At 44.2% G+C, this 22,631-nt stretch overlaps 2 protein-coding genes across 2 annotated transcripts; one reads left to right on the forward strand and one right to left on the reverse strand.

Moving 5' to 3' along the window:
• Positions 1-2,800: 2,800 nt before the first annotated feature.
• On the forward strand, positions 2,801-3,250 carry LOC137725614 (egg cell-secreted protein 1.4-like). Its single transcript, XM_068464367.1, has one exon. The coding sequence runs from the start codon at positions 2,801-2,803 to the stop codon at positions 3,248-3,250; it is 450 nt and encodes a 149-aa protein (XP_068320468.1).
• A 15,034-nt stretch (positions 3,251-18,284) lies between these two features.
• LOC137732684 (citrate-binding protein-like) lies at positions 18,285-21,396 on the reverse strand. Its single transcript, XM_068471981.1, has 2 exons — positions 21,127-21,396; positions 18,285-18,674 (listed from the first exon to the last, which is right to left on the reverse strand). The coding sequence occupies exons 1-2, from the start codon at positions 21,394-21,396 to the stop codon at positions 18,285-18,287; spliced, it is 660 nt and encodes a 219-aa protein (XP_068328082.1).
• Between the last annotated feature and the right edge of the window lie 1,235 nt (positions 21,397-22,631).

Raw genomic sequence — 22,631 nt, forward strand, 5'->3', positions numbered from 1 at the left:
TTGGAGTTTTATCTATCATAACTATCCTTTATTTGTACCAAAATTATAGATCTTACCATTGCCTAAATTGTAACATCCCACATCGTCGAGGAGAGTGATCCTTAAATGTATATTCCCATCCCTACCTAGCATGAGGCATTTTGGGAGCTCATTGGCTTCGAGTTCCGTAGGAACTCCAAAGTTAAGCGAGAAGGGGGCTAGAGCAATCCCATGATGGGTGACCCTTTGGGAAGTTGCTCGTGCATTCCCAAAAACAAAACCGTGAGGGAATGGTAAGCCAAAAGCTGACAATATCGTGCTGCGGTGGTGGAGTTGGCCCGGGAAGTGGTTCGCTCCGGGCTGGGATGTGACAATTGGTATTAGAGCCTAACCCTGACCGCGTGTGTGCCGACGAGGACGTCGAGCCCCTAAGGGGGGTGGATTGTAACATCCCATATCGCCCAGGGGAGTGATCCTTAAATGTATATTCTCATCCCTATCTAGCACGAGGCCTTTTGGGAGCTCACTAGCTTCGGGTTCCGTAGGAACTCCGAAGTTAGGTGAGAAGGGGGCTAGAGCAATCCCATGATGGGTGACCCTCTGGGAAGTTGCTCGTGAGTTCCTAAAAACAAAACCATGAAGGAATGGTAAGCCCAAAGTGGACAATATCCCGGGCCGGGATGTGACATAAATTCTTCACGTTAGGAAAAAAGTGCAGAGATATTGAAACAAATTTCCTACAATCTAGCTCTCTTGATTCCCTATAAAGATAATTATACAAAAAAAAAAGAATGATTATCTACAATTTGTAAAGGACTAAAATACCCTGCCGTTTGGTTTTTTATTTTATTTTTTTAATTTTTTTTTACCCCTTTCAATGAAGAAAAAAAATATCTTTTAAGATATTTGTAGTAATCCATATATAAATTTTTGTAGTAATTCATATAAGAAAATAACATCGAGAATAATACAAACGTGCCAATAAAAAATATATATGAAAACAAACCTACTAAAACCGGAAATAAACGTACTAGTAGTTGAAGAACAAAAGTAAATGTACCAATCTACGATATGTATAATATTAATCGTACCCATATGATACCAAATGGTACAATGTATACAAAAACAATCGTAATAAAATCATGAAAAAAAACCTATCAATCAACGAGAACAAAACTAAACGTACCGAAAGCTAAAACTAAATGTACCAATCAACAATATGTACACCTAAAAATTAAAAATAAATGTACTAATCAATACAAAACCAATATATGATATCCAACAATAAACATACCATTATCACTAATCAACAATATGTACAAATTCAAATGTATACAAAATAATTATCTAACAAAAAGTATACTAAATAATAAACAAACAAAAAAAATCTAAGCGTCCATCATTTCAATTTTAGGATAAAAAAAAGTTTTTAACGAAAATAAAAGTTAAAAGAGATAATTGGATAAATATGTTGAGCGAAAAAACCAAAATTATCTCCTATAAAAAGAGTCCACAACTCCTAAAATACATGAATGAAAAAAATGGCCGGACAAAAAAAAATTCTCTCAACTAATTAAAAGGACAAATTTAGAAATCAATATGTAAAATTTTAATTTAAAAAATACAATTATTATTTTTAATTAAAAAAAGAAAAAGAAATACTGATGTGGTCTAATGTGCCAAAGTGGCTTGATCTAAATTCTAAAAGGCATGAATGTTTAATAAAAGACAAAATTTGAACGTTTAAATCTAATTAACTCTAATTATAATTAATACCTAGATGAAAACTAGTGAATTCTAATTTTAGAAAATTGTTTTCCAAATCGACATACTGAATGAGGAACTAGTGAACTATTGTAATTCAAATCTTTAACTTAACAAGATTAATATCTTTAAGTTCAAATCCTTCTTATCTTGCTACTTAATACTACGGTCTGGTTATATTCTCTTTATTTGGAAGTGAGAGGCCTTAAATTCGAATCTCGTGGATGGCGAGTTTGATACCAAATTAGGCTACCTATTGTGTGGTTTTGCCGAACTTCCCTTCCTCTTAGTGTAAAAATATTGATGTACTAAAAACAAAAAAAATCCCTTCTTATCTTGTACAATCAGTATTCTTCTCAAATTAAAACTCTGAGATATCAGTTAACAAGAATCTAGGAACCTCCTTTCTTTTGGCGTGAAGAAACAGGATACCAAAATCTGATTTGCTAAAGGCTATGGCAGGTCATGTAATTTAGGTACATCAAAATGGGTATAGTAAGATACACATTGCACTAAAATTGTAGGAGAAAGTTTAATCAAATTGTTAAAACAAACATGTTTAGTCTAAGAAGCCCAAAAACGACGTGGCTATATCAAAACATCCAAGGATCTCCGAAGCACCACAAAGTCCTATGGTTAACACTTCTGTAGTCACCCGAACATGTATCAGGGGCTCAAATGATTTACCGAAGCGACGAGATTTTGAAAGCTTCTTTTTCAAGTGTCAGTAGTGAAACATTTTGTCAATCGGGGAAGGTCTTTGGTGACAACACCCATCAGGCATCGGCAGTCAGCTCATTACCTTCTTTCTCGTAAGTTACCCATGTAACCGTTTCCTGGAATATTAATCAAACACCAAAATTAAATTATCGAACTCCATGATCATGATATTAATTAACTCCTTAATCAATAATTAGTGGCCCTCTCTGCTTCCTCACCGGATCAATCTCCACTATAAATTATTTCCCAAGCCCTAACAGTTTCTTCACACATTCGGATTTTCAGAAACACAAATACATACATATATTTCATCTGTGGTAGTTCTAGCCGTAATACCATGGCTTTACAAAATGTAGCTCTCCTGGTGACAGTATGCCTAATATTCACCGGTGCAAACTATGCACTTGCAGCAAGGAACGTGATTGATCCCATTCAGCCAGCCTACAGCATCCCCATCACTGCGAGAATCAAAACTGGAAGTGAAGGAAGTGGCGGGCTAGTCGATTGCTGGAATGCGCTTGCGGAGCTGAAATTATGCTCCAATGAGGTGGTTCTGTTTTTCCTGAATGGGCAGGCTGATATAGGGCCTGATTGTTGCCAAGCCATTGCCACTATTACGCGCCACTGCTGGCCTGCAATGCTGACTTCCATCGGTTTCACGGCTGAGGAGGGTAACATTTTGCGAGGCTACTGTGACGCCGCTGAATCTGCTACTACTACTAATTCCTCCGCCCCTGCTTCATCTCCTCTTGCTGCCGCCACCACGCCTACTCCTCCCGCCAACTAATGCCACGCCTGTCCCCTCCGGCAACCATCATGGTTTAATATATTGGACTTTTAATTAGAGTATAAAAATATGTCTCTCCATTCTCAAGTACTACTACTACTAAATTTTGTTGAATGAATGGTGATTTTAAGGTGAACAACCATATAATAAATGTTATTTGTAACACTTTCATCTGGATGTTCACCAATCTTGTCTCGATAAAACCAGTGAAACAAAACCAAAACCAAGGAATAAAATCAAGATAATTTAAGAAATATTGATAATGTGTTGGACAGGCATAATGCTGCCTCACTAAAATCTTGTCAGCCAAAAACATAATGGGGCAAAAACAGATTTGTGCATTTCACTCTTCAAGACGGTGCACGAATGTAGTTTTAACAAATCCCTTAATTAAATTTTAATTTATATAAAAAAAAAATGTATAAATTTATGACATTTAAAAAAACTTTTTATATTATTTTATTGTTCCAATGATTAAAAGATTTTTTATTGTTTGGTATGATTAGAGCCGGGCTGAAGAATTGAATGGTATAACCTTTGCCTACTATTTTGTGAAACCTTTTACATATTGGATAATTTGTTTAAGGCCTTAAAAGTTTTCAACACTTCTGTTATTCAATATTTGACAATTTTAAGCGAGGTAATTTTAGCAAGTGACGTAGACTTTGGTTAGAAAAAAAAAATTGTTGTATTGACATTAGTTGAAGAGTGGGGGAAACAAACAACTTGCTCAGTAGGTAGCACTATAATAAACAAGTCGAGTTTAAAAGCCAATGAAAATTAACTAGTAAATACAAAAACAATTAACCCCTCTCATTTATTTTTGCACTTGCTACTTCAACTCATCGCTTGCAAACCTAAAATAGTATTGGAAAGACATCCACCATGGATGATTGTGCTCTTGTCATGATTACGGTTTTTCTTTTTAATTTTAAGGAGAATTATGGCACAAAATTAGCAATCTCATAGAGGAGAGGAGAGAAAGGAGGCCAGGGCTATTCATTTAAATAAATAAAGAGTGCATTTTTACTCATCACCATATTAATTATCATTAGATTAGTTTAAATTTTTAGATTTGTGTAGTAGATGGATTAATCAAATTTATCGAACGGTAATCATGGAGTGATGAGTGCCACCACTAGCATGCAAAGTGGGAGGAATCAAGTAGTGTCATTCTGTTTAGGCCCAAAATATTATTGCTGGGCCGAGCAGCAGGATGCGCTCGGCCCAAGGCGATGACAAATAATATGGGCCGAATAATAAGGCCCGGGCCAGCTGGCAGGGACGGTCAAATCCTATCATAAGTAGTCCAGATAAATAGAAAGGTCGAGGAAGTCCTAGTGCAACTAGGATTCTCGACCAGCAAGGAATGAAGTCCCGAAAAGAAGGAAAATTTAGAATCCCAGTAGGAGTAGGTTTGTTCGAGGAAGAGGCGAAATGGGACAAAGACTCCCAATCCAAATCGGAGTCAATTTCAAGGAATGGGGCACTATAAATACAAGAAATCATGCAAACAGAAAGGACCTTCAAATCAGCATACAATTGCCCTGCGCAAAACCTCTCAACACCTTGAGATTTTTTCCTTTCCTTGTCCTGCCGACACACCTTCAGTTTGGATAAACAGCACTGTGGAAGCGCCCGGCGAGCACCTTCAGTTTGGATAAACAGCACTGCTGCCGCAGAATCAGCCGACCGAGAAGCATCTTCAGTTTGGATAAACAGCACTGCGTCGAGGTCGACCGATTATCTATCCAAGTCTCGGTCGAGAAAGGTTTTCGAACCTTTGTTGGCAGAGGTCACCTTGCTAGCCTTCTCGGCATAGTTAGGTGTTACGAATTACATTGCTCGGCGTACTGGTCGCTGAGTGGTTTTATGATTGGATACTCACAAGTGAGTTTCAGGGTTCGGCATTCCGACGGCCGAACTACGTTTACCATCAAGACATACATCACGTTCGAGTACCTGTGCCCATACACCTTGGTCTCGATTCGACGTGCTTATACTCTCACGAATATAATCACAGTGACCGAATCGGGCTCGGACGATTTGTGAACTCCGCAGAATTAGCAGCCCTGTCTTCAGGCTGTAGAACCCAGAGACCGAGAGTGTTCCTTCCTCGGTCGCAATCGCAAGTTAAAGAAGTCAGCGATGCGCTCAAAGCTACATCAACAAATTTTACTCCTCGGCCAGGCTCAGCCGACGAGTTGGCACGCCCCGCATTCGACCGAAGGACGTAGTTAGCTTATTAGTTACTCGGCCTGCGCGCCACGTAGGTTTTGAAATTTTTAGGGTCAACATTTTGGCACGCCCGGTGGGACAATTTGTGCTAAACCTTCGGAGTTCATGACCATTGAGACACGGTCTACGAAGCAGAAAACAACCATGGGAAAGTCAACGACTGACTTGCCAGTGCAAGGCCTTGGGCAGGATTTGCACTCTACAAAAAATCCGATCATAATTGCGCCGCCCGAGGCCACAAGTGTAACACGCCGAGAGAATGAAGTCTGTCTCGGCGGGCAACCTTACAACTCCGCAGTCCCGAATCAAACAGCTGGAATGATCATGGAAGGGATTGTGGAAGATTGTGATGACGATGGTGGGGAAGGTTCCGATCCGCCAACAAGGACATTCCTTCGGAGACGACTGGATGAACAATATCGTCAGGTCGAGCAGTCGATTGGTCAGAAGATGAATGATTTGTTAGACGCAATACGTAGTAATAGCGATACACAGACCAGAATGCTTGAACTATTGGTTAGTAAAGCTTTCGAAGATGGCCAGGTCGGCCAACCTCGGCAGCTCCCGACGAATGTGCCTATACCAACAGAGAGAGGGTTCGCTCGGCCGCAACCAGTTCCCTTAGAAAGAAGAGGACCAGGAAATAGAGCCGAGGGACCAAGCCAGGGAGAAGAAGTCGCTTCCATAAACGTGACCGAAGTCCAGAGAATGATTGATTCGGCCCTAAAAAAAGGGCCGAAGTTTCCAAAATTCATTCACCCATACCCGGCTTATGTGGAAAGATTTGAATACCCACGAGGATTTAAGATCCCCGATTTCAGCCTCTTCGCCGGGGAATCATCTTTATCCTCACTAGAACATGTGGCTCGGTTCACAGCGCAGTGTGGGGACGTCAATAGCGATTTCTACAAACTACGGCTGTTTAACTTTTCACTGACAGGCTCAGCTTTCGCCTGGTACATTAATCTTCCACCCAACTCCGTGCAGAGTTGGGAAGAGTTGGTCGAAAAGTTCCATGAACAATTCTATCGGCCAGGGATGGAGATGTCCGTATCATCGTTGGCCAGGATGGCTCAAGCATCTGACGAATCTCCAATGGAATACCTAACAAGGTTTAAATCGGCCAGGAATTGGTGCCGAGTGCCACTCCCCGAAGTGGAATTCGTCAGGATCACCCTTAACGGATTAGACGTGGAGTACAAAAAGAAGTTCCTGGGGGCAAATATTCGAGATATGTACGAACTTGCTCAACACGTCGAACAATATGAGTATCTGCTCCGAGAAGAAAAGATATCAAAGTCACTATCCCGGGGGACGTTGTATAAGAACCCCACGGTGAGCTATGCATCGGCCGAAAGTGAAGACCCTCAGTATGCTAGTGTGGATGCGGCCGAGATAATAATAGACAAACCCTATGTTTGCAAGGCTTTGGCGCAAGTAAATACCAAAGACGCCAAAACCCGTTTGGCCGCCGAGGAAACGAGTAAGTCATCAAAAGTATACACCTTTGATATCACCAAAGCTGATGCAATTTTCGATCAATTATTGGCAGCAAAAATCATCAAGCTTCGGCCGGGACATACTATCCCTAAGTCCGATGAATTGAAAGGAAAGATATACTGCAAGTATAATAATTCTAATAAACATGCGACCAATAATTGTGTTGTGTTCCGGGACACAATTCAAAGTTGGATCGAAAAAGGAAAGTTGAAATTTCCGAAAAAGATGGCGGTCGATGTTAATCCTTTCCCTTCAACAACGATTGGTATGGTGGATGCTCACCTTCCCAAAAACAAAGGGAAGGCCAAATATGTCCCGGTGCAGCATATCTGTCAACGGAATGGTCGAACAAGACTAAAGCTTGATATATTTTCAAATGCACCACCAACGGAACAATCGGTGCCACCCGCTGATGAGCCTATGACGAGGTCAAGTGCCGACAAAACTCATGAATCAAAGGTGTTATGTGACCATTGTAAAACACCAGTTGAACCTGGGAAGAAGACACCTTCAACAACACCAACGGCCCCTACGGCGTCATCAAAGGGATTAGGTCCACGACGTCAAGTGTTTGATCAACTCGGCCCCCAAGTAAAGCCGAAAGAACAGACCTCGGTCAGGCGGCATCTTGATTTCGACGCACCTTTTTATAATGAAGATTATTACTCGCGCAATACCCACAGTTCGGGCTCGCCAGCTGATCGCAAAACTTTCAAGCCACCCAGGACATCGGATCAACGCTGGTACAGTTACAACTCTCCAACTGGCTTGTATACGGCGCTATCTAAATCTCAAAAACGTCGCCGTCAACGGATAGACTGCATGGCTCGGCGACGAGAAGCGCAGGACAGCCCGGCCAACCAGTGGCAACCAAAAAAGGCCGTGGAAGATATTAGCGAACGGCCAACCCCGACTATCATGACCAAGTTAGCCGAAGGGAAGAAAGTAGCGGATGCTAATTTCGAAACCACCATTGAGGAGGCTGAGAAACGTATTAAGATCCTTCTCCGGCCTAGGGAAACGAGAGCTCGTCTAGAGTACTTTAGACAAGAGGCCGAAAGGAAACTTTCTCCGCTACCACCGCGCGAGCCGTTTATCAAAATACGGCGCAACTTACACCCTCCATTCCTCGGTGAATCCATGGAATACATGCGAGAATTTCATAAGAAATACTTCGCAAATGATTTGTACGGACTCCCCAAGGCATGTCAGGAAGCCCTCGACTTAGCGCTAACTTGTCCTGATGCCGAGCAAATTATCCAGAAAACTTCTGATCCAGCCATTAAAGCTAGGTTTCAACATATACGGGAGGCTTGGGTCCTCGGCTTTGAGGTCGATCCTTATACAGATATCGACGCCGCCGAATTACCCTTTTCGCTCGAAGACCTCCAGCATTTACGCTATCATTTCGAAGTCTTCTCGGCTGTATCGCTTTTCGGCCTCACGGCCGACGAGGAAAAACGGATAGCACGTCTGGATACATATCTAGACACGAGGAACGCCCGTATTGCATATGAAGAACGAGCCCGTGTAACAAAGGACCAACGTAAATCTTCGGCAGTCCACATCGCCGAAGGAAATGGCTCGCCGGCACTTGATTTGGGTCCCACATCTCAGATACCTGCTCTTACCGAGGAACTCAAAAGTTTGATTGAGGATTTTCCAACGACTGTTACAGGGGATAGTTCCCCAGAAGACGACGATCATGACCCAATGGGCCCCTCGGTCCTCGAACATATGGAGATCAGTATGGTCCACGTTCTACCAGCTGAATTCCAACCGAGTACCCACCAGTCAAGTTTCTTGGACGGGGACGTAGTTGCCGAGGAAGCAACACAAGTAGACTTCGTCGCAAACGACGACGACAGAGAAAGCCAAAGCGGGGATAACCTTAAGGCAGCTTTGGCCGAGCTATTTCCCCGCTCCCCCTCGGTCAACCTCCAACACCTGAAGCCGTTGTACGTCACGGCTCACATCGAAGGCTTTCCAATTTCTAAAGTATTTGTCGACTGTGGAGCCATAGTCAACATTATGCCAATATCCGTCATGAAGGCTTTACGCCGTTCTGATAATGAACTCATTCCGTCAGGGATCACTATGAGCAGCTTTGTTGGTGACAAATCTCAGACCAAAGGGGTGCTCCCGTTGGAAGTTAGCATTGCCGGCCGTCAACACATGACGGCGTTCTTCATCATTGATTCCAAGACCGATTATAATGCATTACTTGGCCGCGACTGGATCCACCAAACCAGTTGCATTCCTTCATCATTATACCAAGTCCTCATCTTTTGGGATGGTAAATCGGTCGTAGTTCACCCAGCCGATAACCAACCATTTGAAACCAAAATGATTCAGGCTCGCTATTATGATGATCACGTCGGCTACATCACCCTCCAAGGCCTCAACGAGGATGGGCGGCCGACGAGAATTTCAGTACAAAAAGTGATTGAGGTCGGCGCCGAGACTGTCCAACAGGATTCGGCGAGACTTGGTTTGGCGAACTTAGTCATCAATGCCGATGATTGAACACACCACGCAAGAACGGCGTCAGGCCGCGGTTTCATCTACAATGGAACGTCTGCTGGCCCATTGGTACGCCATTACAAAGCAACCACATTCTGGCATCAATTTAATCGAATTTCTGGCCGAAGCAGATAACGGCCCCGTTCTATCTTTCGATAAAGTTCAGGCTGCGCCGGCCGAACTCGAAGACCATCGACCTCAAGTCAAGGACCCGTTAGAAGAAGTTAACGTAGGCACGGCCGAGGATCCTCGAACATTGTTTATTAGTGCGTTACTTCCACCGTCCATGAAGGTCGAACTCCGTAAGCTACTCCACGAATTTAAAGATTGCTTTGCGTGGAGCTATCATGAAATGCCAGGCCTCGACCGAAACCTTGTGGAGCATGAGCTACGCATCAAAGAAGGGTGTAAGCCTTTTCGACAGCCTCCTCGCCGATTTTCAAACGAAGTCCAACTCGGCATTAAGGAAGAATTAGTTCGGCTTCTAAAAGCCGGGTTTATTAGGACCGCTCGGTATGTCGAATGGTTGGCCAATATTGTCCCCGTGTTAAAGAAAAACGGTGCCCTTCGCATTTGCATCGATTTCCGTAATCTAAATCTGGCGACTCCCAAGGACGAATATACGATGCCGATCTCAGATTTATTAATTGATGCCGCAGCTAATCATGAACTGCTATCTTTTATGGACGGTCATGCGGGTTACAACCAGATCTTCATCGCCGAAGCTGACGTCCACAAGACGGCTTTCCGTTGCCCGGGGGCACTTGGTACTTATGAATGGGTAGTCATGCCTTTCGGCCTCAAGAATGCCGGCGCCACATACCAACGAGCCATGAATATGATCTTCCACGACTTAATCGGTACAATCATCGAAGTTTATATCGATGATGTGGTCATAAAATCCAAACGTCGTCAAACACACCTGGACGACCTGAGGCAAGCATTCCTTCGCATGCGCAAGAACAACCTCAAGATGAACCCGGCCAAGTGTGCTTTCGGTGTTTCAGCCGGTAATTTCCTAGGATTTTTGGTGCACCATCGCGGCATCGAGGTCGACGAAAATAAAGCTCGCGCCATCATTAGTGCCCCACCGCCGACGACAAAGAAACAGCTCCAGTCGTTACTCGGGCAGATAAATTTCCTCCGTCGTTTCATCGCCAATTCGGCCGGTAAAATGAAAGCATTCTCTACACTCCTTAAACTGAAGGAAACCGACCGATTTGAATGGCGCGAAGAGCATCAAGTTGCATTTACGCAAATCAAGGTGGCTCTTTCCACCCCACCTGTGCTCGTTCCACCTTGTCGCAACAAACCCCTTAAGTTGTACATTTCGGCAGCTGCTGAATCCATTGGGTGCCTACTCGCACAAGATAACAACGTCGGACGCGAACAAGCTATCTTTTACCTTAGCCGAAACCTGAATTCACCGGAACTTAATTATTCCCCTGTCGAAAAACTTTGCTTAGCGTTGTTTTTCACCGCATCCAAGCTTCGGCATTACATGCTCCCCACAGTTACGCAGGTCATCGCCCAAACCGACGTAATTCGTTACATGCTGACTCGGCCTATGGTTAAAGGCCGAATTGGGAAATGGACACTCGCCTTATCCGAGTTCAGCCTTCAGTATGTACCACAAAAGGCCGTCAAGGGGCAAGCCCTCGCCGACTTCTTGGCACAACACCCATCCCCTTATGGTTTAGAGGGGGGCGACGTCGACATCTGTTTCGTCACCACTCGCGATAACCATTGGACTATGCATTTTGATGGTTCCAGTACTTCGACCTCGGCAGGTGTCGGTATCGCAATTCAGTCGCCTGATCACTGCCGATGGTATTTTTCTCTCAAGTTAGGTTTCAGCTGCACCAATAATCAGGCCGAATATGAAGCCCTCATTATCGGCCTCTATGTTTTACACGATCTGCAGGCCCCCCGCGTTCTTGTCCTTGGTGATTCCGAACTTGTAATTAACCAATTGAACGGCGTGTTTCGTTGCATGAGTTGTACTTTAGCTCCCTATCACATGGTCGCCACCTACCTGGCCGAGTCGTTCGAACGAATCACATTTGAACACATTTCACGTATTCACAATACTGACGCCGACGAACTCGCCCAGATCGCCTCCGGAGCACAACTCATGGGGGGCAAACTAGGTCGAATTGTGGAAATTGCGAACACGGGTCAACGCTCGTACCCCGCTTTGATCAATCAGCAAACTCTCCAACGCGCGCACGTAATACGTACAAGGGTAATGTCACTCCCATCCCTACTAGAACGAGGAGATCCCATAGAAGTATGTGCTGTCGAAGTAGAACCAGATGATTGGAGAAAGACGATGTTACGATACCTTGATAACCCCAATGGGAAACACGACCGAAGAACGAAGGTGCTCGCCACGAATTACGTGTCGTATCAAAATGAATTATATCGCAAGGGCGAGGATGGTTTATTACTATTGTGCCTCGGCCCACACGAGGCTGCCCAAGTAATGGCGGAGGTACATGAAGGAATTTGCGGAGCACATCAATCTGGACGAAAGATGCGTTGGTTACTCCGACGACACGGTTATTTTTGGCCCCATATATTAAAGGATTGCATCGAGTATGCACGGAGATGCGTATCATGCCAGATTCATGGACCCGTGTAGAGAGCCCCGGCCGACTTACTACACTCGGTTACTAAACCGTGGCCGTTCAGGGGTTGGGCAATGGATGCAATTGGCAAAATCTCGCCATCATCGGGGGCAGCGAAACACGCGTGGATAATTGTAGAAACTGACTATTTCACTAAGTGGGTCGAGGCAAGGTCATACGCCGAATTAACTGCTAAAGAGGTATGCAACTTCGTGGAGGAGAATATTGTGACCAAATTCGGTGTGCCAGAAACAATCATAACTGATAATGGCACTATATTCACGGCCGATAGGTTTAGGGAATACGTGGTAAGTTTGAATATCCGACTCGAGCAATCTACGCCGTACTACCCACAGGCAAACGGACAGGCCGAGGCAAGCAACAAAGTGTTGATCGGCATCCTTGAAAAAATGGTAAAAGAGAAACCTGGTTTGTGGCATTTGAAGTTAAATGAAGCATTATGGGCATACCGAACCTCACCCCGGTCGGCCACTGGAACTACTCCTTACGCGTTAACCTATGGACACGATGCTATGTTACCGGTCGAGTTGAGTATAAGCTCGTTGCGAGTAATCGAGCAGAGTGATTTGTGCAGTATTGAATACAGTCAAGCGATGCGACAAGAGTTAGAAGACTTAGAAGAAAATCGAATCGACGCGGGTAACTTATTGGTTGCACAAAAGAAAATTGCCGAGCGAGCGTATAACCAGCGTGTGAGACAAAAAATGTTCGGCGAAGGAGAATTGGTTTGGCAAACTGTGTTGCCTGTTGGGATTAAAGACCCCAGATTTGGTAAGTGGTCGCCGAATTGGGAAGGACCATTCATCGTTCACAAAGTACTCGGCAAGGGGGCATATCATCTAAGAGATCGGATGGGTTCAGTTCATAAATTGCCGATTAATGGAAAGTTTTTAAAGAAGTACTATCCAATTACATGGGAAATGCAAGAGGAAGACCATTGTATTAATAGCGAAACGACCATTGTATTGATAACAAAAATCATTACAAGAAGAACAAATACAAATACAATGGTGAAATCCTAAGGGGTCGAGGGGAGGAAAGTCTCAAGGGCAGCCTTCAGCTCCAGCCACTTCGCTTCTCCTAGGATTATCTCAACCTGCCTGGTCTTCCGGTTGAACTGTAGCTACTGGACATGCCGTGCACCGGCAGCGAAGGCCGTCAGCCGAGCTTTGTTGGCCTCGAAGTCCTTCTCAAGCTCGGCAGCAGCAGCAGACCTTTGCCGTTGAAGGTCAGAAATTTGACGCTGAAGATCAGAAATCTGGCAATCAAACTCGGTCAGCTTCGCCTTCTTAGCTCTAATTGCCCCCATCTCAACTCGGCCGGCCTCTTGCGCGACCTTGGCAGCCTTCAAGTCATCCTCGGCTTGAAGGGCTCGCTCGAAGATGTAGAAGTGTTGCCGAGTCCGCTCCAGGAGGTCGGTGAGAAAAGAGATATTCTCCGTACTCAGGTGACCACCCCTGGCAAGGTCATTGAGACACTCTCCAACGGAGTCAAGGCCCTTGCATCGGAGGGCTTGGGAAGCATTAAGAGACAGGACTTCGTGCAGCTTCACGAAGACTTCGGCCTCGGGCACGGCGCCGGCTGGTTTGGCGGAAGCAGCAGAAGAACCGGCCTCACCGGTCGTACTTTGAAGAAGAGCGTCGAGCTCCACTTCCCACGATGGCTGCACATGAAAAGGAAATTGTGTGAAGGAAAGTAAGACGTCGTGATGTAGTGCATAAGGAAAAAGGAGATTGTTTTAGACCTGCCGAGAGGAGACTTCGGCCATGCCCTCTGGGTCATTGCTCGAACCCAGGGAACTTAATGGCCGAGCCCAGTGCCTTAGACCGCTACGCAATTCACGCGGCCGATGGAGGTCATCTACATTTGATGGCCACGACGGAGGCCAGGAAATATAGACAACGCCCCTCGGCGCATAAAATTGCCGGTGAAATGAATGTTCGGGCACCTGACATTTAATAGTCTTTTTAAAATATGCGTCACAAAAGAAAATTAACACAAGAAAAAGCAAGACTTACAAAGGCCGAAGAGACTTCCTGTGGAGGAATGGGAGGGTCTTCATCCTGCGGATGGATCAGCGTTTCTGCCGTGGCCTCAGGATCGGCCATCGGTCTCTTACCACGATCCGCCGCAGGAGAGCGCGGTCGAGCAGTCGCCTCGACTACCGGAGGAGGATGGACGGGAGGAGAGTTGACTGGTCGACGGCGGCGTTGCAGCGGGACTTCGTCACTCTCGCTCTCGACATCCTGAACAAAAAAGAACATGTAGCGTTACAACCAGAAACCTAAAGAAACCAAGTAGAAGCAGAATTATACCTCTAAAACGACCGTTGGAGTCGAGGGTGCCTCGGCAGGCGCAGCCGACTTCCCCATTTCAGGTGCCACGACCGGCTCCGAAGCTGGAGCGGGTGCGACGATTGGATCGGCCGGGGAGACGGCTGGAGGATTCGAGGTTGGAGATGCCGCGGCAGCCGGCACAAATGGAGAGCCGGCAGGAGCAGGCGTCCCAGTAGTGTCACTGGGGACGACATGAATTTCCCGGTCGCCCTTCTTCGCCAATTTCTTGACGCGTTTAGAAGGGCGAGGGGCCTCCTCCGCAGGCTCGGCCTCTCGGTGGGGGCGCTTGGAAGGGACCGTCCGCTCGGTGACAAGGGTTTTCTTCTTGGGCACCAGCTTCGTCGCCTTTGCCACCGCAGCGACCACTTCGACCGTCCTCGACCCACGACCCCCTGAAGAGCAAAGTAATTAATAACAGAGATAATAGATAAAACAAAGAGGAAAGAAGCGGAAATACTACCTTGGGCCGGCTCCTTAGGTTGAGTCGAGGATGCTGATCTGGGACGATCGCCGAAGATCTTCCTCACCAGATCTTCGGCCGGGGCGCCGAAGAAGTCTCCGGTATATTCCTCCCACCAGTCCCCGAAGGTGTCGGTTCCCAAAGATTCAGGAACCGTCGGCCGAAGCTGAAATTTCCTGCACTTCTCTTGGAACTCCTGGTCCGACGTCTTGCATTCCCTTTCAGAGGAACCAGTAAGACGTCCCCGACTTAGGAGAGACCGAGAGGCGAGCAGGGGGACTGGGCTGCCTTGAAGATAGCCGAGCTGCCAGGCGAGAAAATGGGGGTGATAAACCTCCCAGCTGGCTCGGCTGGCATCGCAGCCAAGAGGAAGGTCGCGAGCCAGGACAAACGACCCCTAGCGCTGGCGGATGCCCGCATCCTCAGACTCGGCCCATGCTGCCGTAGGGAGCCTAAGCGAGGATGGGTACTCCTGGCGCCGACACACCAGGAACTCGTCATCCGAGAAGACGTCGAGGCTGAGGAAGTGTTTGAAAACCTCGTCGGCTCGGTGAGGTGGCGCTGGTCGAGAGGCCAGTTGAAGGCCGAGGGCGGCCGTTCGCTGGAAGGCTGGAACCTCCGGTCGAAGGGTGGAGAAGTAGACCTGCAACTAGAGTTGGAACACCCAGAGGGGTCCGTTTTGGTGCGAGTCAATCTTGCCAATGGTCGCCTCGGCCAGGCAGCGGTAGAGGTTGGCGAGTATGGCTGGACTGAGCGCCAGCGAGCGACCATTAGCCAGTGCCTGGGCCACCGGCATGTTCTCCACCAGGCATTTATTTGACCTGGTACAACAGATGAATTTGTTGTACCAGTAGAAGAGGAAGGCCTCGTGCTCTCCTTTCCTAAGGCCTTCTTCGCCTCGGCCGGCGAAGTGAAGGATAAGAGTGTTGTAGTTGAAGAAGTTCTTGTGGAGCTTCTGAACTTCTTCCCTTAAGGGCTCCCGATCGCCCCGGCTTAGCGTTTCGACGGCCCTTTCGTCGAATAGTGCCTTCAGGTCGAGAGGAAAAGGGTATCCGGAAAAGGCGGCGTCAATAGGAAGGCCGGTCGGGGAAGTCCTAAGGATGGCCGAGACGTCGAGGACTGTGGGGCTGAGAGGGCCGAAAGGCAGGACCATGGTGTTGGTGGCCGAACACCATAAACTCATGGCCGCCATGAGCAGCTCCTTATCCATGGCAATCTCCATGGTTGACAGAATAATGGCATCATAGATGCCGAGAGCCTTCCACTCCTTGGAAAAGAATGTGCTTATTCGGTCGACCCAGGGGTGTTAAACACTGCTCCTTGAGCAGGTTAGTGACAGAAGACGGCACTGCGTCTCTGAAGAGGGGACCCAGAATCTGGTGGGTGGTGGCCATGTCTTCTTCAAATCGCAGCGTCTTGACGGTGCTCCGATCGATGAAATCCTTGCACTTGTTGATCTCATCAGAGAGCTTCGAAATGAAGGAGGCCATTTGTGGAGAAGAGAGATGTTTCTGGAAAAAGAGGGTATTGCAGAAGGAAGAACTGGAAGGCTTGATTTGAACGAACAAGGATGGGAACTTGAGGTTTTAGAATTTCTGAAAGCGTAAGAGGCGAATGGCAGAAATATGGGAATTTATAGGCCTTTCAGGATGAATGTCAAACGTCTGGGATTCAAAAAGCACTGGTTCAAATTGGGGGGAAATTTAACCGGGAAAGACTCAATCATTTTGGATATTTTGGGAACCTGCGAAGAGGGGATCGATGAGTCGAAAATCCAGGACGCACAATGGCGTGCGGCGCCAGTTTTAAAGCATTAATGAGGATGAGACGTTCCAGTTAGTGCACGGTCTCGAGGCCCACGATTGAAAGTTAAGAGCGGCGGAGAATCGACACGTGGCCACGCGTTGGGGGCAACGAGGAAAGTGCAATCATGTTCAATAAATGCGCAGGAATAACGGTCATTAAGGAAGTAAAGTCCAAAAAAGCAATAAACGTTTTTGCTTCTTCAAGGTCGAGGCCCGACCAAGAGTTAACGGTCGGCGATCTCAGAAGAGAGGGGGCAATGTTTGGGCCCAAAATATTATTGCTGGGCCGAGCAGCAGGATGCGCTCGGCCCAAGGCGATGACAAATAATATGGGCCGAATAATAAGGCCCGGGCCAGCTGGCAGGGACGGCCAAATCCTATCATAAGTAGTCCAGATAAATAGAAAGGTCGAGGAAGTCCTAGTGCAACTAGGATTCTCGACCAGCAAGGAATGAAGTCCCGAAAAGAAGGAAAATTCAGAATCCCAGTAGGAGTAGGTTTGTTCGAGGAAGAGGCGAAATGGGACAAGGACTCCCAATCCAAATCGGAGTCAATTTCAAGGAATGGGGCACTATAAATACAAGAAATCATGCGAACAGAAAGGACCTTCAAATCAGCATACAATTGCCCTGCGCAAAACCTCTCAACACCTTGAGATTTTTTTCCTTTCCTTTTCCTACCGACACACCTTCAGTTTGGATAAACAGCACTGTGGAAGCGCCCGGCGAGCACCTTCAGTTTGGATAAACAGCACTGCTGCCGCAGAATCAGCCGACCGAGAAGCATCTTCAGTTTGGATAAACAGCACTGCGTCGAGGTCGACCGATTATCTATCCAAGTCTCGGTCGAGAAAGGTTTTCGAACCTTTGTTGGCAGAGGTCACCTTGCTAGCCTTCTCGGCATAGTTAGGTGTTACAAATTACATTGCTCGGCGTACTGGTCGCCGAGTGGTTTTATGATTGGATACTCACAAGTGAGTTTCAGGGTTCGGCATTCCGACGGCCGAACTACGTTTACCATCAAGACATACATCACGTTCGAGTACCTGTGCCCATACACCTTGGTCTCGATTCGACGTGCTTATACTCTCACGAATATAATCACAGTGACTGAATCGGGCTCGGACGATTTGTGAACTCCGCAGAATTAGCAACCTTGTCTTTAGGCTGTAGAACCCAGAGACCGAGAGTGTTCCTTCCTCGGTCGCAATCGCAAGTTAAAGAAGTCAGCGACGCACTCAAAGCTACATCAACAAATTTTACTCCTCGGCCAGGCTCGGCCGACGAGTTGGCACGCCCCGCATTCGACCGAAGGACGTAGTTAGCTTATTAGTTACTCGGCCTGCGCGCCACGTAGGTTTTGAAATTTTTAGGGTCAACACATTCTTACAAAATATAACATTTCACAAAACTCTGCAAAAATAAAACGTAAATCGATAAAATATTTCAGTTGCATGCATTTAAATTGAGGCGTCGAGCCAACCAGCACGTCATTAAGGTTCTGTAGACCCTTAGGCACCAATCATCCACATTTCTTGAGTACTTTGATTCCCTTCCAACGAGACTCCATGTAGTAGGAACCATCTGGCTGCGAGTAGACACCACATTTGAAATAATGCGAGGTCCCTCCCCGACCAGGTGCCTCAAACTTGAGAACTCCATCAATATAAACCTTCAAATGCGAAGCATTGGCATCATGGATCACATTAAGCCTGAACCACCTGTCGTACATGTTTGAAGCCAAAACAGCACTCCTATAATATGTAAGGGTACCATTTTGGTCAACTCTAAGCATAAACGTTGTTGCATGAGGGCTTCCCCCAAACACTTGCATTATGGTGACATTGGCTGTTCCACATGGTACATACCCGTATCCTTCGAATTGCCATACACCCGAAGAATAATCATATCCCTGCTGATACACAATTATTTGATAAGTGTACCTTGAGGTAGTTTCACTAATTAATCTATCTTACAAACACAAATATTGATTTATAGCTTTTCCTAAGAAAGTTGAGTAGATATTAGCAACTCTAATTGGGAATATATTTGAATTTATTTTGACCTGTGGGTTAATTATACTAACATCTCATAAGGTTTATTCTGTTTTCACAAAACCTCTTCACGTTTGATAAGTAACACTAACACCCCCTGAGGTTCTAATTTTCTTTCATATCACTCCTTAATGACATATTTACCCCTACAATTAATTACTTGAAAAGTAAAAAAAAAAAAAAAAAAAAAAAAAAAACTTTCATAAATTGAAAAAATTTAAACGGAAAAAAAGAAAAAAAAGAAACCCGATGGATCTTCTTTCCCTTCCATTTTCAGCCACCATCTTTCAAAAGTATTATTGCCTCCAAAAGACTCCTCCCCTCGTCTCTTTTTCTCGCTCTGAACCATCTCAATCCAGCCCAACACTCATTGACGTTCTGGTCTTGAACTGGGGTGTAGGGGGGCATGAACATGAACATATAAAATCAATTCAATTGGGAATAATTATTATGCTGCCACATAGATTTTATTTTGTTGAGAATTAATAATGAATGATACAGGCTACAACTATTAACCTATTAATGGTTCTAGTGTAGGAGATCGGAGCACTCTAATCATCTCATGGCTTTCACTAAAATCACCAGGGGTTGGAACTAAAGTAAGCATACATATATGTGTTAATTACACTAGAAGAAGACGAAAAAGAACCGATTTTCTTCATGAAACTGGAGAGCACGGCCAGTTCTCCGCTACCTCCTCCGTTCATGTTTTTAACGCCACTAACTACGACATCCCCATCTCTTTCATTCTGAAATTTTCTTGTCGACATCACCATCTCTCTCGCTCTATTATCTTAGTTTCACACTTTCCAGAAAATCTTCTCGTCGACCTTGCCATCTCTTTTGTCCAAAGCTTTGGGATTGTTTAACGGAGAAGAAGATCGAGAGGGGGTTGCTAGGAGTAAGAAGTTGACGGGAATGGGTTTGTGGGTCGAGTGCATGTTGATGTTAGTGGCAGTAGTGGAAAAACAAACATAGGTTAGATGTTTGGATTCCAATAGGATTTATCATTCTTTTATATTTAAATGTTTTGTGTAATTTTTTATTTTTTTTAATTATTTCTAATAGTTTTTATTTTGTTAAGTAATTAATTATAAGGGTAAATTTGTCTTTTTAGGGACTGATTTTCAACTAAAGGGGTATTTGTGAAAGTGAATTAAAACCTCAAGGGGTGTTAGCGTTACTTCTCAAATGTGAGGAGCTTTTGTGAAAACAGGGTAAACTTCAAGAGGTTTTGTGTAATTAACCCCCAAATTGTAAGTCTAAATTTCCTGTTAATAATATTAATTAATTAATTTCATAAGAGATTTTGTGAAATTCACATCTCTACTCATCAAATGAAAACGTAGGCCAAGTTAAGTTTAAATATAGCATCAGAGTTGTTTTTTGGGCTATATAGAAACATAATTTATTTTCCAACATAATTTGTAGTGCAGGTAAAATATTAAACTATGAGGAGATTTGATTTATTTTAATTCACGAAAATACTACTTCAGGTGACATGTTTTAATGGTAAAATTTATGAAAAGTAACGTAGGTTTATCTTGTCTTTACACAATCTCCTAATCTTTATTTGTGTAACAGAATCCCTTGATGTTTTTAACTGTAAAGTAAGACGGCTTAAGGTTTAACATACTTCTAATCCCCTTAACTACGAAATGATATTCTCATGAAGTTTAAATCTATTTATAATTTTAGTAATATCCCATAAGATTTTAGTACTCTCATTTTATCACTGCATGCATACAACCCCATACCTCGATCGTTACTTCACTGGAGAAGTGCAGAAGTGATAGAATATTCGGCCTGTCATGAACTTAACCTCATCATTCCAACCTTATTACTTGGGGTAACTCGTGCACTCATCATTGCTTTACTGAGGTATCCGGGAGAAAGAAGCGCTCAAAATCGAATTGATTTCCTAAGCGTAAGAGGTCTTGCATGTTTGGTGTTTATGATTAGCTTGGATGAATTAAGAGAAGAAAATCTCGACAAAAGTAGAAAATTAAATTTCAAAATTTGTATAATAGATAAACACATATAACTTATCTAACGATAAATAATAGGGTGTGGTGAGCATCGATCTCCTTCATGAATGTAGGGGGTAGTCCAATCCAAACCTATCCCCACCGTCATGGCGCAATAGATTTCCTTACAAAATTAATTGTGGTTGCATAATATATTCGCAGAAGCACACGATTAAATCAAATTACGACCAGAAAATATATGACACATAGTAAAGGGAGGTTTAAAAAGAATTTATGAAGATGCATGTAGAAGTTTAGTTTGTCTTGTCAAATACTTACGTACCGTTATTCGGATCTCAGTTCGAGGATGGGTAGGACTATTACGATAGAGGGGCTTGTCTGCGAAGTATACCCACATCTTGTGCACTCCATGTTTAAAGCTGTAGCGCTCACTTTCTTTCAAATCATATGGTTTTTGGATGTGAAAGTTGGATTTGTTTAGTGGGAGTCGTAGGAAGCCAAGGGTTGGATCCATAGGCCAACTACTTGACCAACGAGTTTGTAGGATAACAAAAGCTGCGCTTATCAAAGCAATGTGATTAAGAATACCCATCTCCCTCTCCCTTGACTGAAAGTGGATGTATAGGATACTTTGAATGATGAAGAAAGAATGTATTTATAGAGCCCCGTTCTCCTAGACCTTATAGTCTAAAAAAGCTGTAGTTATCCACTGTTTGGTTTTAATACAATGGCAAAGGAAAACTTGGGTTGTGTAAATTTTTATTACCTACAATTGCTTATTGTTGGTGGTTTAGACTTAACATATATACACATGAAGTTATGTCTATATATTCTACGTCTAATGAGAAAAATTTATTAATTGACGTGGCACATACGTATCACTTGCCACATCATATGATACACAAATTTGGTATAAAAATGTGAGATCACCTTATGGGTGGTTAATCTAACATCTAATCTAACAAAATCTATCATTTGACAAAAAAAGTACTGTTGCTTAGCTTAGTTTATGTGCGTCAATAATACATGTTTTGTAATATATAATTTTGAATCAATCAAATAAGCCATGTCATAAAATTTGGTGTCCTGGTAGATTCTAAAGGCAATTTTTAGCTGCAGAGACGGGAAAAAGCGGCAATTTTCAGCTATCTATAAGTACTTATTAGCTCGTTTGTTACCTAATAGTTAAAGTTATATAATGCAAGGGAAAAAAAAAACCAAAGAAAACCCTTGCCGTCCCAGACCTCAGTCTTTGACCTTCGAGTCGGCAGCAATCATTCTTGATCCTTTTCTTTCTTTTTCTGTTTTAGAAGTGGTCGTTCTCTCCTTTTTTTCAAGGAGAGCTTTTGTAGTTGTGGTTGTGGTCACTTTCTTTTTGAGGAGGAGAGCTTTTGTAGTAGGTCATAACTTATTCCGTTCAACCCTGAATCTTATAGTGACAATTGTTCAAATTTGAGGTGGTGATTTTGTGATCCTGTATCCTTGACAAGGATTATGCAGAGAAAGATCGACGGTCATTGGAGGTGACTCATATAGAGGGGTTTTTGCCGACGATTGCAAGATCATTAATGGATGGTGTGGTCTTTCCCTTGTGGGGTTATTCCTTGAAAAAAAAAGTTAATATAATAAGGAAATTCTATAGTACCCAACAAAAAAATTATTGATCTCTTTTGTCTTATTACAAGACAAAGTATGAGAATTGTTGTTGACATTCCAAAATTCTCATTTTGTACTCTAAACTTTCTATTTAGAAAGAAAAATACACTTATAAGGAATGCAAATGACAGTTCTCTAAAATATATGTTATTATTAGTAAACAATATGGAT

The sequence above is a fragment of the Pyrus communis genome, chromosome 1 (assembly GCF_963583255.1).
Source record: "Pyrus communis chromosome 1, drPyrComm1.1, whole genome shotgun sequence".
Taxonomy (NCBI): Eukaryota; Viridiplantae; Streptophyta; class Magnoliopsida; order Rosales; family Rosaceae; genus Pyrus; species Pyrus communis.